Source organism: Clytia hemisphaerica, unplaced genomic scaffold (assembly GCF_902728285.1).
Source record: "Clytia hemisphaerica strain Z4C2 unplaced genomic scaffold, Clytia hemisphaerica genome assembly, whole genome shotgun sequence".
NCBI lineage: Eukaryota > Metazoa > Cnidaria > Hydrozoa > Leptothecata > Clytiidae > Clytia > Clytia hemisphaerica.
This window is the reverse complement of record NW_027103498.1, coordinates 45,970-62,805: the sequence shown is the minus strand read 5'-3', so window position 1 is coordinate 62,805 and position 16,836 is coordinate 45,970. Positions and strand designations below refer to the sequence as shown.

Sequence of the window (16,836 nt, the reverse complement as noted above, 5' to 3'; positions counted from 1 at the left end):
TTTTTTTCTAGTTACTTAAAGAAATACTCATAAAAGCATCAAAAAGAAAAAAAAAGGAAAAATGCTGGCGATAATTTGGCTGCTGACTTTCCACATAGATGTCAGGTAGGGTCTATGACTTAAAACAATATAAATAGTAGATACACCGTAAACACGGCATCAATTCTTTAACACCCCCAAACACTTTATTCAGCTAAATATTTCATTTTTAAACTTCTTAAGTCATAACCATGTATCAATCTTTGTAAATTATCACCAATTTTTTTCTTTAAATTTATGACATAACGATTTCTTTCATCTATAGTCCATTTGGTGATAAACAAATCGACAACTAGATCCTTTTTTGTAGGGAGTTTCAAGCTCACGAAACTCGACATGAAAGCTTTTAGCAGACTAGTAAATATTGTTGTGTCATCTTTAATTTTAGTTTAGCTCAACAAAATGTAGCATCACCAGACAGTATTGTTAGTCAAGATGAGATGACATATTTGACAGAAAAACTGTTCAGGAATTATAACAAGAAAGCGATACCGATCGTGAATGGTCAACCAATAGAAGTGAAAGTTAAATTAGGAATATTGGACATGGTCCCCAAAGAGCATGCTAAATTGGTAAGTTTTCATGAAATGTTTTCATGACCAACGACTTTTTATAAAGATACAATGGAGTCTCCATAACTCGAAGACGCAAAGAGAATTAAAATCTGTTCGAGTTATGGAAATTTCGTGCTATATAAAGTGGTTTATGAGACTTTGTTAACTGAAGGAACGAGAAATCGAGTCGAAGAGACATTCTTGTACTAGAGGCAAGGATTTATTAAACACTGGATATACAAGTAACATATTTTTGCCGATTTCTCATGTACTAGCTATGTCCGCAGTAATGATATTATTGTTTACTCTCCTTCCCTCGTTAAATGATTTTTCGAAGCATTTTTATTGCATTTCTTATCAAAAATCACTCATCCAATTCCCAAAAGAGACTTAAAACTTTCCTGTGAGAGTCAGATTCTTCCACTTAAATGCTAATTATAAGTCGTTATGACGTTTCAAGCTGTGAGAAAGATGCAAAAGACGTGTTGTGTATAAGAAATTTAATGTTGACACCGGAAATTTTCAAACTTCAACCTCAAAAAAACCACCTTGTCACCACGTGCCTCCAAAAGATTTTCATACCACAGTGGAGCCAAGACACTCAAGTCTTATGTATGGTAAATTCAGCTCTTCTGGGGACAGTCTTGGAAATATATTTCCAATTGAAAATTTTGTGTCACTATAAGCATTTTGTCTGAATTTCTTATCTATTGATGTTTTTCTCACAATAGATTTCACAAATGTATCCAGCTTGGAATGCTAGCCTTACTTTCAAACTTTTTTTTTCTGCAAATGTACAAAAAGAAAAAGCTAGAGAACTTTTTAAAAACAAGACTGATAAACATTTTTAAAAATCAGACATCTTCGAGCCGCCATGACAGTTGTCCTTTGCGGACAAAGCTAGAACATCAATTGTTTTCTGAAACAATGAAAATACAATGATCGCTCTCCATCGTTTTATGAGTCGTTTATCCAGTGTATAATAAATCTTTGCTAGAGGCATAGGCGGTTTTAGACCATGTCGAACTTATCTGAGAGATTTGTAATTGTAAATTCATTGTCTTTTAACGAGCGTTGCACTCCTTCGCATGTTTCCGACGTACTTGCTCTATATTGTTTTAAATCCGCCAGTGAGAGGATTGAGTTCTGGAGACTCTTCTGTACTGCTACTACCCTAAGATTGAAAAATTGTCCTTTGTGAGATAAATTATCAGAGCTTTTATCCACATTGAAAAACTAATTCTAATACAAACTAGAAAAGATAATACAATAAGTTTAAAAATATCCCCAACAATGTTCTTTTTAAGCTCTTAGCATTTGAACTCACTCATTAACTAGTGGACACTTTTGGTCCCATTTGCATCTTCGATTTACCCTCCCCCTCCCTGCATATTTAAACTCTCTCACCCGGTTACTGAGACCTGATACAGACATCATTAGACAAAAATATCACTGAAATATGAAAATCAGAGTGCACTTAACATATTCGCTGCCAACTACGATTATTCTCGTAACAAAGAGTCAAAATACCGGTGCTACTTCAAAGAGCAATAACTTTTGACACTGAAACTTTTCCTTGCTTTTTTATTGAATTTTTTAAATCTATGTGTAAAATTTGTAAAATTTGAAGTATTTGAAGCAAATCTGAAGCAACAGAAACCTCTCTCAAATTCAAACTTCCGATGAAATTCCGAGATGTCAAAGTTTCCATTTCTGAAGAAGGTTCAGCAGTGAATGTGACAATTTGTTCTTAATAGACCTCTTCATAAATTACGTCACAAACATCACTTGCCTCGTATTCAAACAATTACCATGGTGATTATGTCTCTTGAGACATTAAATGATTTTTTTATTATGAATAGGAAGTAGTTTTAATAAAATCCGCTGGTAGTAGGGGGCCAAACCTTAGGATCCGTGACAACTTTTCTGGGACGCAACAACACGAATTTATTTCGAAAGTTTAATGTATTTAAAGTCATTTTAGCGAGGGGGGTCCGCTGCTAAGGCCTGGCAAAATTTTTTATGGGCCAAAGACTGACGTTACAGGCAAGGCTGTAAAGGCAAAAAATGGGTAAAAAAATTGACGATTTTTGAAAGTCATATTCAACGGAAACGATCGATACCATCGGATAGAGCATGAAATTCTGAGCAAAAAAGTATACTACAACAAGTCCCATACTTAAACACACAAGGAAATACGGCCATTTGAAGTTTGAAATACTGTCAGTTTGAGTACGATTGACGTCAAATTTTGTCTAAATCATAAACAAACTGACAGTATTTTGAACTTAAAATAGCCGTATTTCTTCGTGTGTTTGAGTAAGGGACTTGTTGTAGTATACTTTTTTGCTCAAAATTTCACGCTCTATCCGATGGTATCGATCGTTTCCGTTGAATATGACTTTCAAAAATCGTCAATTTTTTTACCCATTTTTTGCCTTTACAGCCTTGCCTGTAACGTCAGTCTTTGGCCCATAAAAAATTTTGCCAGGCCTTAGCAGCGGACCCCCCTCGCTAAAATGACTTTAAATACATTAAACTTTCGAAATAAATTCGTGTTGTTGCGTCCCAGAAAAGTTGTCACGGATCCTAAGGTTTGGCCCCCTACTATGGGAGTTAATCACCATGGCAATAATTTCAAAACGAGGCAAGTGATGTTCGTAACGTAATTTATGATGAAACGGTCTATAGGCTAAGATTGATGGTCTTATAAATTTCAACCATTTTGGTATGAAAACTTTTTCTCTTTTGGTTTCTTCTTCAGCATTTCTCAATGGATTCTTATATTCAATACAGATGGATAGATCCTCGTTTGGAATTCAATTTCACCAAGGCTACAAAAGCTCGCTTTCTAGCATATGATTGGAGAGTGTTAGAAGATCTATGGACACCAAATCTATACTTTATCGAAGCCAAATTTGGTATGCAACATGAAATACCAGATCCTAACCTGTTGGTCTTTATTTCACCTAATGGTGAAGTGCTACTTCATCGCAGGTAACCACTGATCTTTACTAACCTTGGACTAAGCTATATCTACCATCTTTGATCGAATACTTTTTGAAAGTGGTAAACCAAAGACGCCGTTGCGGTGTTGAAAATTAGTATTAAACAGTGCTATGTCATAGCAAGGTATCCAAGGAATGAATTTACACCGCTATTGTGTAGTGTTACCATAGTATAAGAAAGCCGCGGCTGGAATGATGACGCTATTGTTTTTGTCGTAAATGGATGTTCTATCTGTGTCTCCGTGGTTTATAAGAACTAAGTCGAAGGTAACAAAATCCTTAACCTTAAAAGTGTTTATAATAGACAATTGAAGAACAACTACTTTTCAAGTCTCAATTTTTTCCCACTATCCTCTCATTATTACCTTATTTGAGAGTATATTTTTATAAATTCCAAATAAATTTTTATAAATTTAGGACCAAATAACACACATTTTATTAAAAGAACTATTTTCCAAATGTTAAACTTTGAATGCTTGCTGTCACCTCAATACTGTTGTTTTTCGAATGGAATTTTCACAGAATGCAGCTTGAATATTTATTTACTAATACCAGTGATAATTTTTCAGAATAATCAGGAAGGCATTTCGAGGCACTCAATTTTCTTCAAGTTCTTAAAGCACTGAATTTTTGACGTTCTAGTACTTTTAAACCAAGAGTCTTTTCTTTTACTTTGATGTTATGAATGCTTGAATTAGCAAGAGATTTGTGTTTATGAGCAAAATTACGTCTAACGAGGTAGTTTGTTAAAAGTCAAATTAAATTGACAAAAGAAATTGTCACTGAACCATAAAAAAATGCGTTCTTACGACATAGATAGAACAACAGAAATTTAGCTGTACTCATTCCAGCCGCGGCTTTCTTATACTATGGTGTTACCATTAGCACCACTTTCAATCAACACCAATCAAAGATTTTGGTTGACCGGTATTAAGAAACTGCCACCAGTGGTTATATAAAGCTCAGTGACGCAACATTGTTTGGACGTTTTTCTAACGTTAGATGGACGTTATGAATGTTGAACGGTTGTCGAAATTTTGTACTAGTGCAAACTCGAACCCTCTTAGTTCGCTTTTATTAAAATTCTTATGGCACTCTTGTACTACGTTCATTAGTAAAATCAAAAAGACCCAAGAGGCTCTTGGTTCGAGATTGGTGCTAGTTGGAAGCAAACTTCTGTGTAGAAGGAGCTTAAGAATTGAAGGTTTCAATTTCCAACTATTGGTTAAACTAGAGCTGCTTTTCAACGAGTTGTAACTGGTTTACAAAAACATGATTGTCTATACTCTTACTGTACAAATATATTGTATACATATTTAGTATGACAAAAATATCAGTGAAAATGAAAAGCCTAACCATTCCTTTAATAAAATTGTATTTTGTGAAATTTATCGTTGGTCAACCAATATAATAATCTTTTTCTTAGGTTGAGTATCACGTCATTTTGTCCAATGAAATTAGAGAAGTTCCCTTTTGATGTCCAACATTGCAGTATGACCATCGAACCTTGTAAGTTTAAATGCTTCAAAAAAATTGGTGCAATTTACCTGCAAACAATCGATCAAATCATTGTAAGCAGTGGCCTTATTTAGGTCCGGTGATTGGCAAATTTCGCAGTTCCAAGGCACGAAGAAATTTCAATTTACCGGTCCAACAATTCTATTCGCCACAACAAGTTTATATCCATGCTTATCATTACTCTGAGCTCCGCTAAGAATTTATTAATCTAGAAGCTAGAATTTGTCTAATACATATTTTTCTATTCGGTAGCCAATCAAAAAGCAAAGCAAAACACCTGTATGGGTTGATACTGTCACCTGCTAAAATTGATCTCAGTCTAGTTTTTTTGATTCTGATACACGCTTTTTTTTATAAGAATGGTGTAAATCCATTCCATCATGGATATTCTTAACTTTTTTGGGAAAATTATCCTAAAATATTCGTACAGCATTCTTAGGTTAGGATCCTAATTCAGACTAGATTTAACATTTAGTACATACGTCTCAAGGATAAAATGGCATTTTTGTGAAAGGAATGAGCCTTACTTGGGGTTAATTGACAATTTATAATTGAACATGCTCTAAAAATGGCATTCTTAGGTTTAGCTGCCAAATTCCATGATGGTAATATTCTTAGCATATTCTTAATTTTTTGGCCATTTTCATCATGGACATTCTTATAAAGTGCATTCTTATAAAAACAAGAATCGCAAAATTGCGACTAAATATTTCCTTAAAAATGAAGGTCATTATTGACATATATAAAAAAGGGATAATTAGCCTTAGTAAAAGAAAGGTGAGAGTTACAAGTTACGTGGTTCTAAAGGTTCCTCCAAGTTCTTGTTTACGACTATGAGAATCAAACAAATACAATTTTGAATGTTTTAAGGGTTTTTTTTCTTTTAAAATCGAGATGTAATTGCCTTCAATAACAAGGAAGTTTTTATCAATAATGTCATCTTTGTCAGAATGTCACATTTCAACAGAAAAATCAACTTGTCCAATGACAGTGATATCAAAGTAATTATTTTCAAAAATAATCCGAGGAAGCTCATCATTTAACAAAAATCTTTTAATTCCAGTATTTTTATAAAACTGGGTCTCCTTTGTGTAAAAAATAATCTAGATCATAATCTTTCCAAATATTAACACAACGAACTTTTGTCCAACATATTGAAAAAAGTGTGTTAGTAGCACACTGCTTACCCGCAGTCTCTCCAAACATTTTGTGTGCCTGATTAAAGTCACCTTGGATTGTTTTTTCAAAAGTTATTTTCAAAAATCTTAGCGTTTTATTAGCAAGAGCTTTTATCGTGAGAAAATAATATTTTAATCCACGAAAGTGGTAAAAAATACTTAGAGAAAATGGTACTATGAAAGCCCATTCTATACTCCTAAATGATAGTTGAAAGATCAGCAGTTGAGAGGGTTGATTAAAATAGAAATCAAAGCACACATAATAAAGTATACATATATATTTGTCCAGAAAGAACTGGCATGTTGTTTGCTTTGTTTTGGTGTTTAAAAATATGTACTTATCAGTCCTAAAAAAAAATACAAATTTGAATATAATGAGGGCAATAAGTCTGGTAAAACGTTACTTTATTCACAAGATTTAAGGATTACTGGAAAAATACTACTGCAGATGAACTAAACTCAAAAACTAAAACTTTACAATAAATTTACATTACGACAAAGTAAAAATTTATCTTTAATAGCAGCAAAAAAAAATATGCCTCAAAGTTTTAAAGCATTTAAATAGCTTTAAACAGAGCTAGTCAGAGCTTCAATTCAGTTCAGTAGGTATAGAGAATTCAAGATTTGAAAACAGACACTGCGTTGGTTTACAAGACTAGAGAAAGATGTCCATACGGTTCATGAAAAAAATAAAGTATTTATCAAAAAAAGGTTTTCTTTTTTTTGGTAATCAATTCCAACAAACAACAATCAAGATACCCTAACAGGATCCCACGGTGTAAACATTATCAACCAACAAAACCCACACCACCAAAATTTTAAAAATAAGTCAATATAATTTCTACGACAATTTCTCGTAAAATGTTTTTTTTCCAACATTCTGATACCAATCATGACTGGAGTCATCATGTGTAGAGTGACTGTGTATAACAACAAAAGTTTATTGAAAATCATCCCACGGTCATGGTAAAGCTAAAGATTTATCAACCAAACAAAACTGACGCCAAGTCAAATCTCATAAAATGCTTTTTCAACATTCTGGAGGTGCTCAAAGTTAGAGGTATCATATGTAGAGCCAAGCAATACATGAAAAGTCATTTGCTATCCCATTTGCCATGAGATATATGAGTCAAGAAATCAAACAAAAACCAACAAATCAAAAAACCAACAAGTCTCTTCACTTTCATGTCACATCGAATCGTGTTTATATGGGGTAACCAGAAAGTCAATCCACAAGAACAGCCATCTTCCTTTATTATGGAGTGTTCCAAAACTATTGGTAGGTTGTTTGGAAGTAAAGAAACCCACACAGTTTGATTTATTTTAAAGATTTAACTTGAAAACAAAACAAACTGCATCTTTCTAGCAAAAACTCATGTTTCAACCTGCTACATAACAATTGCCAGTCGGGTCTGCTACTAACATGTAATAGTTTTATTATAACCGGGCTTGAGAATCCGTAAGGAAGGATATATAGTTTATCAGTCGACTTGAATCATGATACATTACTTATATTTCACTGGATGTATTTTTCGCTGTGAAATTAAAAACGGGCGTCAGTCAGGGCGTACGGAAGGCGTTTTGACACGGGAAATTATTATGACGGAGAAAGCCCGTTTTAACAAATATTTCCCTTTTGGAAAACGGGAAATATTTAAAAAGCGTGTAGCGCTCACGAAAGGAAAGTATCACGCTCATCATTATATTACACACCCCTTTCTCACAGCCCCGGTGGGCTAAAACTCGATGGGGATTGATATCCTATATTGTTCATGACTGGGGATTTGAATTCCATTGTTTACGAGTCGGAAAATTAAGTGAGGATTGAAAAAATAGCACAAAAATTAGAGTATAATTTTCCACTAGGGACGATATTTTGGCCAATTTTTCCGGTGGGAAGGGTTCCCAGTGGGTCTGTGAGAAAGGGTGTTATTACAATCAAAAAGTAATAAAAGTGGCCTTGACGAGATAGAGTAATCAGATGGATATGAAAATACACTGTTTAAAAGACTTATATTACCTTAAGTGGATAAATTTTGGCGTGGATTTAATTTGGCGATTGGCCAAAATACGATTTTTGGCGGGGATTTAATTTTGCGAATCGGAAATTTTGTCACACTGAAATGGGTGAAAATTACTCAAAAATATACTAAAAAGTTGTGAATTTTCACATAATCCTCCTTTTTTTAAATTTGGCGGGGATTTAATTTGGCGAATTGCCGAATTTGGAAATTTTGGCGAGGATTTATCGCCAAATTTAATTCCCGCCAAAATTTATCCACTTAAGGTAGTTGGAAAGGCCCTTGAAATGGCGGTTAAACTTATCTTTATATTCTAGATTCATACCATACCGTTTATTTGAGACTCGCCTGGGATCGTCTAACATGGCTCAATTTGGAATTACAAGATTTTGCTGACGTTAGCATTAAAATGAACAGTTTACCATTTTACAAATACACTCCTATATCAGAAAGTAATTGTTGAAAAATTCATTGTTGTTACATAATATTTCACAAAATTTTTTTGAAATTCTGCTGGTGTTTTTCATAGCGTACCTTTCTTGGACCCTTCTGCATTAATTTAATTTATCCTAATTAGTAATAGAACTTTGCGAATAAATTATCGTCTTGATTTTTGTACGCTTAACAGTCAGCAACACTTTATCGGAATGGCAAGTATTGCCTCAGACCATGTTCACGAAACAAACGGTTCCGAAACAAATGTGAACGTCAAAATTCGAAACGTCAAAAAAGAAGACGTTAGACGTTACAAAGCAAAACAGATCGAAACGGTTTCGCTCCACTATTTTCATCGGAACGGAACTGCTCTGTTTTCTTGCTCCGAAACGTTCCGAAACCAATATTAACACACTCGATCCGTAACGAAAATCATACCAGAGTGAAATGGAACAGTAACGTGTGAACATGGTCTCAACGGGAAAAAGCTCTCGAACGGGAAGTTTGAAAACTTGATTCTTGATTTGGTATTTATTTCCGGAACGGAGCACGAAAAATCGGTGGAAAATTCAAGATGGTGGCTAAAAAAGGTGACAAAAGTAATATTTCCTTTTCGGGCACCATCACCTTCCTTTTCGTGAACTAATTCCCGTGATGGCAATTCTTACCATTTCGATATAATTTATTGCCGACTGCTAAATATAAAAGTTAAAAATCTTAAGAATAATACACTTTTTAATTTGTTTTAAATACAGAATCTTGGAGTCGTTTGGTCGTTAAATTTCAATTCCGTCGTAACATCGATTTATATTTGTTCCGAGATTTCTTACCTTGTATTTTCATCGTTGCTTTATCATGGATAAACTTCTGGGTCAACTACCGAAGCACGCCCGCACGTGTTTTATTGAGCATAACAACAGTTCTAACAATTGTAACAATGACCAATCAAATACGATTAACATCTCCAAGTGAAGAGTTGTTTCGAAGTATAGACTATTATATGATGTTTTGTAATTTATTTGTTTTTGCCGCCCTGTTGGAAACCACAATGGTTGGCATGACAGCACCCAATTCAAAGCCTGCTGATAGGTTACAACAAATAATGGATATTTTGCAGAACGATGATGATGACGACGATGATGAAACACTTCATGAAACTCATGTGAGTAAAAATTCCGAATGAATTAATCTTTTGTGAGAGCACTTTTAGGTCTCTATTCTACACCATTTACAATTTATAGTACATTGTTAGTGAAGTGTCTTCTTAACTCGAACCTCTGCAACTCCAAATTCATTAACTCGAACAAATGTCGGTGCTAGTTCGAGCTATGGAGACTTCGATGTATTAGTTAACTCCAGACGAGAAAAATGCGTTTTTTAATATTCGCTTTAGTGTTTTCGAGAAACGTCAAGTCATTGGACTCGGAAAGAGCAATCTCTTGAGGTTTATCACGAGTATAGTACGTTTATCTTATTCGCAATATTGTAGATTTCATGTTCTTTACATTTCTTCATTCAGGTTGGTTTCTTTATTTTTATGTGTTATTGTGTAGGGATTTGATTTAGTCACTGTGCAAGTTGAAGTTTGTTAGTGTAAAAGTGAAATACATTTGGTTTGTAAATAAAGCTTTGTAGTTGAATGCTGTCACTCTAGCGAAGTTTTCGGCCCTTATTCAATAGAACTTCATCGTGACAGGGGGCCAGATTGTTCAGAGAATTTTAACAAAATTCTCAAATATTTCCCTTTTATGGTACCCAAAGTCTGTCAGTTTTCCCAAGTTGATAGCAAAACGAACTCTTAAGATGAATTCTCATTTTTTCATCAAATATAATCTTGAGAAAACAATCTCCGTAATTTAAACCACTTATTTATTCATAGGAACAACCTACGGGAGACGGGAACGAAGGAAAGCAGAATGATAAGAAAGCAACAATAAACGAATTTCCCCTCATGGAAACATTTAAACTTGGTCCTCTACATTTCTACAAAGGTGAAACACATAATGTGGATAAATACAGCAGAATTTTATTTCCGTTGTCTTTTATGGTTTTCAATATCGCATTTTTTGTGGCTCATCTTTTTGACAACACGGTATGGTCGACAAGTGCGCATGCGTAAATATCTCAAGCAGGATGAAAAGAATTTTGAAACTAACACCATTTCTTTTTATTCAGTCTTGAATTACACCGAACTTGGATTTTATTGCTGGAAAGATAGTTTGATGAACATTTAAGAATTGATCTGACTAGTAGAATTTAACATAATTAAATAATTCTTCATCCAAATTACCAAATGAATATTTATTATAATTTACCAAATAGTTTTACAACAGTTTCACGTATAGCTTTGGACATAAAAAAGCAAATCAAAGCATCACTGATAAACCCAAATCCAAACAATAAACCAATCACAAATAATGCGCTTCCCGGAATACGGAAACCAGTCAATTGTGCAAAACATAAAATCTGATCCGGAACAACAATAAAGAAAAAGAAAGTAAAAATAATCAGGACCGGAAGATTTATAATGCTTTTAACACTAGTCGAATTTTCCGGGATGCTTGAAAAAGCTTCAACCGGGATGATAGCATTACTGTTAAAACGTAGTCTCATTCTTTTAACAGATTTTTTATGTAGTCGCATTTTGTATAATATATAACAATAAATCGGTAACGAGATAACCAGCAAAGTCCATTGACTCATTGGGTTTAAGTATACTATGTTATTATATCTTATAGCATGATAGTCAGGTAATAAGCAAATGTTTGTTATGACAAGGCTAAGCGGTACTACGAATATTACGGTCAGTATAATACAAGCTCGTTTGAATGTTATGGTCGATTGGTATTTAATGTTGAGATATATCTCCAAGAAACGGTTAATTGTGATGAAACCCATTAGTAATAAATACCATAATGAAAATCCGGTATTTTGAATCGGCTCGAGTATGAAAAACAACTTGCTTTCAAATGGAATGTTAGCCAATAAAAATATTCGACGTAATCCATACGTTAGACTAGTTCCAGTCTCACAGAGACTTAAGTTCGTCAAGTATAGCCTTTTGATGAGACATAATTTGGAATGAGGTGTCTTGTATAACGCGTATAAGCAGAATAAATGCACGACAAAGGAGACCATGTAAACCAAAATCTGGAGAGCGAAAAAAAGAGTTTCTTCTCGTACGAGAGATTTCATTTTCCCAAATCATTGATATGACATTGGAAAGAGTCCTAGTTCTACCTTAATGGCGTTTTAAAATCGACTCATCAATATTTTGCTTTGCTGGTTCTAATAACAAGTTATGTCAATAGAAAGCTTTATTAAAATTAAACTGTTGGATTGAAATTACTAAGATAAATGAAAAACTAAATATGATGGAAGTCTCATCTTTATTTAACAGGTTCCCAGTTGAAGATAATAACGAAAATTGTACACTTTTTATAAGCAACTCCAATTTTATTCGGGTCAGTCCTGGCGTTGCTTAACATTCTAGCTAATTTTTTAAAACATTTGCTTTGTCCATCTCTGATATTATGCAATATTTATGCTTATTGGGTCAAGGGACTATCGTTTGCCTTGCTTAGATTATCTTAAAAAGCTTTTTTACTTTACAAGATAACAAAAAAATTGACAAATTTTAGCCCTCGAGCTTTAGCAACCTGGTTGCTTGTAAAAAAATGTTTAGTTACTTCAAGAGCTTTAACAGTTCTTTTGGCACTTAATTTTAAAACGGAATTTCTTCGCTGAATGAAAATTAGTTTCCCCCTTTTTTCCTGTTTTGGTAATTTTAAGTTCCTTTTTATTTTCTTTACCCTTGTAGTAAACAGCCTATGATATGAGAATCAAAGAGAATCATTTCCATCACGCCAGTCGGGCTTAAAAGATGTCACGGGATGCGGGAAGTTAGGAGTTAGGTTAGTGGCGGGTCTTTCTGACAGGATTAACAGACTAGTTTGCTAGTCTAGTTTTAAGTACGAAAGAAAACTTGTTTTCTCGAGCGTAAGCTTTTGCTAAAATAATAAGACATTTGAAAATTTTGAACAATTGTTACATCAACTTTTTCTTATAATTTTGAAATAAATACCACACAAAAGACCCAATTTAGACCAAACATAAACAAAAATAAATACGTCAAAATCTACAAAGATTTATTTGGTCCTTTTGGTCCACTATTAAGAACACAAATACCAGCGACCAAGTCCCAAAAGCCGCATTCTCTTCTCTTATTTCCCCAACGACCAAGAAAATTGACCCATTTTTCATCGCCTGTATATTGACCTAACTCTTTCTTGAAAATTATCTTGATTTTTCGCCATGTTTTCCATTTAGTACCATCACTTGTAACGTCAATCAATTTGTTGTTTCCAGCAATGGTTTTATAAGTGTGACTACCGGGTTTAATTCGGCAACCGTGTGATCCGAAAGCGGAATAAACAATTGGGTGTGAGCCATAGAATCGGATTGATTCGCCATTTTTATCGGTGAATTTCTTGGTGTTTGATTTGTAGTTGTATGTATATTCCTTACCATGAGCTTTGAATTGGATATACTTTGGTGAACCGTCAGATGACTTGAGGACAACTTTGATCCCTTCCCAATCTCCAACGTGATGTCCAAACGATTTGGTAAAGCCGCTGCATTTTGGGATCCTTACAATACATTTGCCAAGAATTCTATAATGAAAAAATAATTGATTTTTAAGAGAAATCATGAAAAATATGTCAAATGTCAACATCCATAAGAAAAGTGGTACATGGGACGAAAGAGTACTACCGTTTTCAAACCGAACCCGATAGATACCAAGATTCATTAAAAAAAAAAACGTCGGGTAAAGTAAAGCTCTGATTGGCTGAATATTGCTCATGTGAACATATTTCTTTCAGAGTGGGTCCACACAACCAGAGTATCTTATTGTATGTCTCAGTCAATCACAGCTTCACTCGACGTTTTTTCTCAATCACGGTAACCGTTGAGGGGTTCATGGCAGGTTCCAGTACTTCTTTGCCTGTAATTTGCGAATCGAGTGCGCTTGCTACCCTTCCGTGACACCCTATAAATATTTTCTTGCAACTTGCAATTTTTCAGGTGAACTTTCTTATTGCAATCAAATTGCAATTCTTATACAATAGTACTTACTTCAGTTTGCACTTTCCACTTCCAGCTACACCAATACAGATTGTTTTACCACGGTTATAAGGATAGAAGGTGTAATATTGAATTGATATCTCCTCAGGCTCATCACGATCCACAAAAGCGTAAACTGGAACCTTACTAACAGATTGTCCTTTGAAAACAGCTAGACTGCTTGTAGATGCGCTTTTCATTTTATCCTTCGTAGTTAGAAAGCAGCCACTGTCACAGGATGGCAGATTGGATGGTGTTAGGTTTGTAGGTCCAGATCCATGGGTGATTTTAGTATGTTTTAAGAAGAATTCAACGGATGAAGGCTTCCATGGTTCGTTTTTGGCGAGTCTGATAAGTGGTGCCCATCGGTGCACAGTATCCTTGATATCTAGACAAAAAAAAACAAGGTAAACCACGTTTTTTATAATAGCATCTAAAATTTTTGAAGCTGTTCTCAACTTTCACCACATTTTATCGGAATTGCAAGTATTTTTTACGGAATCACGGAAATTTTAGCAAAATTATTCGGTATTTCACAAATCGCAAACCCCGTACGCCCCCTCGGGGCGAAATCGGGTGTTTTAGAGTCCGTGAAGCTTTGAAATGGTCTTAGAGTGTTCTTGATATTTTGGCCATCGAAGCCTATATTCTTATAAATAGTTTGATCAACGAACAAGGGATGTCAAGGTTTAATGAATGACATTGAACATTTCTGTCCCGGAGGTCTGTAATTTCTTAACTAGGAAAATTGAAAGCCCACAGATGCTGTGACACTTAAAAAATATTTACATTCAGACTATGAATTTCTGGTTACTTACTCAATTGTGTTGAAGTGCCTATAAAGGCAAGTAGAAGTAAATACAGCAACATTCTTTCCAAAGTTTTTTCGTCAAGTTTCTTCCGTTGTGTACGATTTGTCTTTTCTCTGTTAATGTTCTCAATTCTCTGCTTCCAATTATCAGCTTGTCTTATTTATAATCCCCCATTATCTTGCATTCATTGAAAAATAATTGAGTAATCAAAAATTCTAATGACATGAAATATACCGAAAGCACTTAGAAACCTTATGAATGGCCTCACGTAGAAATTAATAATTTATAGTCTTTTGTAAGGAAGAAAATTTTATAAGTGAGGCCATATCGTTACAACGCAATATGATCTATATCAAATGTTTATCGAAAACCCTTGGGGTTTGCATGTTTTATTTGAAAAAGTGCAATCTAAAATCACTACTATCATGGAATAGAATTTTTCCGCTTTCCGTGTTTTATTATGCTTCGAAAGTTACACCCCAATTATGAGGAATAATGCATGATTCATAAGAGAAGATAAAACGGAAGATTATTAAACATCTTCCTTAACCTCGCTGAGTATCTAGAAACCTCCTATTAGAAATCTCTTCCGCTGCACTTCTTAAGACTTTTGCTGGGTTGGAACTCAGCATTTTTATTTAAGTAAGTAAGTCTGCGACTGCAGTCGGAGGCGAGCCGAAGGCTCCTCTTTCGATAACTATCTACCCGAAGGTAGGGGAGGGCACCACTCTTTCTCCCTGGATTGCTCTACATACTCTTGATCCTTCTCTTAATTGCTGAGCATCAAGCAGAGAGGCATCAAATACCATTTTGGGGATCTTATGACTCAGCTGGGGGTTGAACCTACAACCTTGCGCACCGCAGCAGGATGCTCTATCACTGCAGTCGCTTTTTATTTATAACTATGTAAGTACAGTTGGCGCTCTCAAACTTCATAACATATTACTGTAATTTTTTTATGCGCACAGTAAATTTCAAATAATTGAAAATGCGCTTGAAGATACACCATCTGAGGAAAAAAGTTAAGGTTAAGGCTGTCAAAGCAATCTTTTTGAAAAAATAGTTGCTGAAATTCGATCTTTCTTGTTGTTACTGTTGTTGTTTTTTCCTGCAGTTTCAGCATTTTTTTAAACTTTCTAGTGTCATTATTGACGTTACGCTTTCATGAATATTACGTCATGAGGATAAAATGATACTTACGTATTTCAATGAATCATACGTATCGGATGAAAATGCTATTGAAAAGATCTAATACAAGCTTCACCCATTTGCTCTCAGAACCTTGCAGGAACGTAGAAAGTAGTCAACTACATCTTTGTAAGCAACACAGTATAGGCGATCTCCCATCCATACGCTGGCATTTATGATCATCGTGTTGTGCCACTACATTTTTTATTAGGATTGTTTTCATAAGAATCACAAGGCTCAAATTTTAAAAATCTTAGGAATATTTTAGAGATCATGTTGAGCTCGAGAAATTTGGTTCGAAATTTTTTTTTCAATTTTTATTTTTTTTTAGTTTTCCATTTCAAATTTCAAATTTTAATCAGGGTTAACCAATTTCGGCCTTTTAATTTTGAAATCATAAGTTTTTACTGTAAGGGTGTGTTTGGGGGCTGAATTGCAAGTCTGACAGTAAAAGTCTGATATATCTTTTTAGTTTTCACTCGCACCCATTTTACTCATTTTGATTTGTTTTCACATTGTGTCGACATCTTAGGCTCATTTTCAGGTGGTTTCAGCAAAATAAGATATGAAATAAAACTGCACTGTAAGGGTCAGAAACATTCAGTAAAATGTACTGTAAGGGTACCTTTTCCCTGCTAAAGGGCTGCACTGTAAGGGTCTGATTTTGAAAGGCAATTTTTTGGCGACACATGCAGTTGTTTAAAAATCGACCCCCTCACGAGGTTTACTTTGATTGATTTAATTTTATAAGAAATGTCGCATAGATTCTCACCAAATAAGTTCAGTACGGTATACTTTGTATAGGTTTTTTAAAGTAAATGAAAAGATTAGTATATTTACAAAATTATAAAAAATAAAAACGAGAAAGATGATAGTAGTGGGCCAAGCCCTGGAAAGGGAAATACGGTAAGGAAGAGATAAATAGCTGATTTTCAAAAGTCAAAATAAACGAAAATGAT

General features: G+C 34.4%; 2 protein-coding genes across 2 annotated transcripts; one reads left to right on the top strand and one right to left on the bottom strand.

Annotated features, from left to right (window-relative positions):
* The first annotated feature begins 15 nt into the window (after window positions 1-15).
* Window positions 16-11,149, top strand: LOC136798774 (glycine receptor subunit beta-type 4-like). The gene is made up of 7 exons (XM_067055441.1): window positions 16-105; window positions 428-611; window positions 3,358-3,590; window positions 5,028-5,110; window positions 8,636-8,770; window positions 9,509-9,915; window positions 10,633-11,149. Exons 1-7 carry the CDS (start codon window positions 62-64, stop codon window positions 10,870-10,872), a joined length of 1,326 nt encoding a protein of 441 aa, XP_066911542.1. The 5' UTR covers window positions 16-61; the 3' UTR covers window positions 10,873-11,149.
* Window positions 11,150-12,797: 1,648 nt separating this feature from the next.
* LOC136798775 (uncharacterized) lies at window positions 12,798-14,845 on the bottom strand. The gene is made up of 3 exons (XM_067055443.1): window positions 14,696-14,845; window positions 13,890-14,265; window positions 12,798-13,426 (listed from the first exon to the last, which is right to left on the bottom strand). Exons 1-3 carry the CDS (start codon window positions 14,745-14,747, stop codon window positions 12,892-12,894), a joined length of 963 nt encoding a protein of 320 aa, XP_066911544.1. The 5' UTR covers window positions 14,748-14,845; the 3' UTR covers window positions 12,798-12,891.
* Window positions 14,846-16,836: the final 1,991 nt, after the last annotated feature.

Bases quoted from the DNA above. Each gene is read 5' to 3' on its own strand.
- LOC136798775 (XM_067055443.1), bottom strand. From the start codon at position 14,747: ATGTTGCTGTATTTACTTCTACTTGCCTTTATAGGCACTTCAACACAA. The intron at 14,266-14,695 runs GTAAGTAACCAG...TTTTTTGTCTAG, and splicing joins AGGCACTTCAACACAATTGA to ATATCAAGGATACTGTGCAC. The intron at 13,427-13,889 runs GTAAGTACTATT...TTTTCATTATAG, and splicing joins AGTGGAAAGTGCAAACTGAA to AATTCTTGGCAAATGTATTG.
- LOC136798774 (XM_067055441.1), top strand. From the start codon at position 62: ATGCTGGCGATAATTTGGCTGCTGACTTTCCACATAGATGTCAG. The intron at 106-427 runs GTAGGGTCTATG...CTTTAATTTTAG, and splicing joins ACTTTCCACATAGATGTCAG to TTTAGCTCAACAAAATGTAG. The intron at 8,771-9,508 runs GTAATTGTTGAA...TTTTAAATACAG, and splicing joins ATACACTCCTATATCAGAAA to AATCTTGGAGTCGTTTGGTC.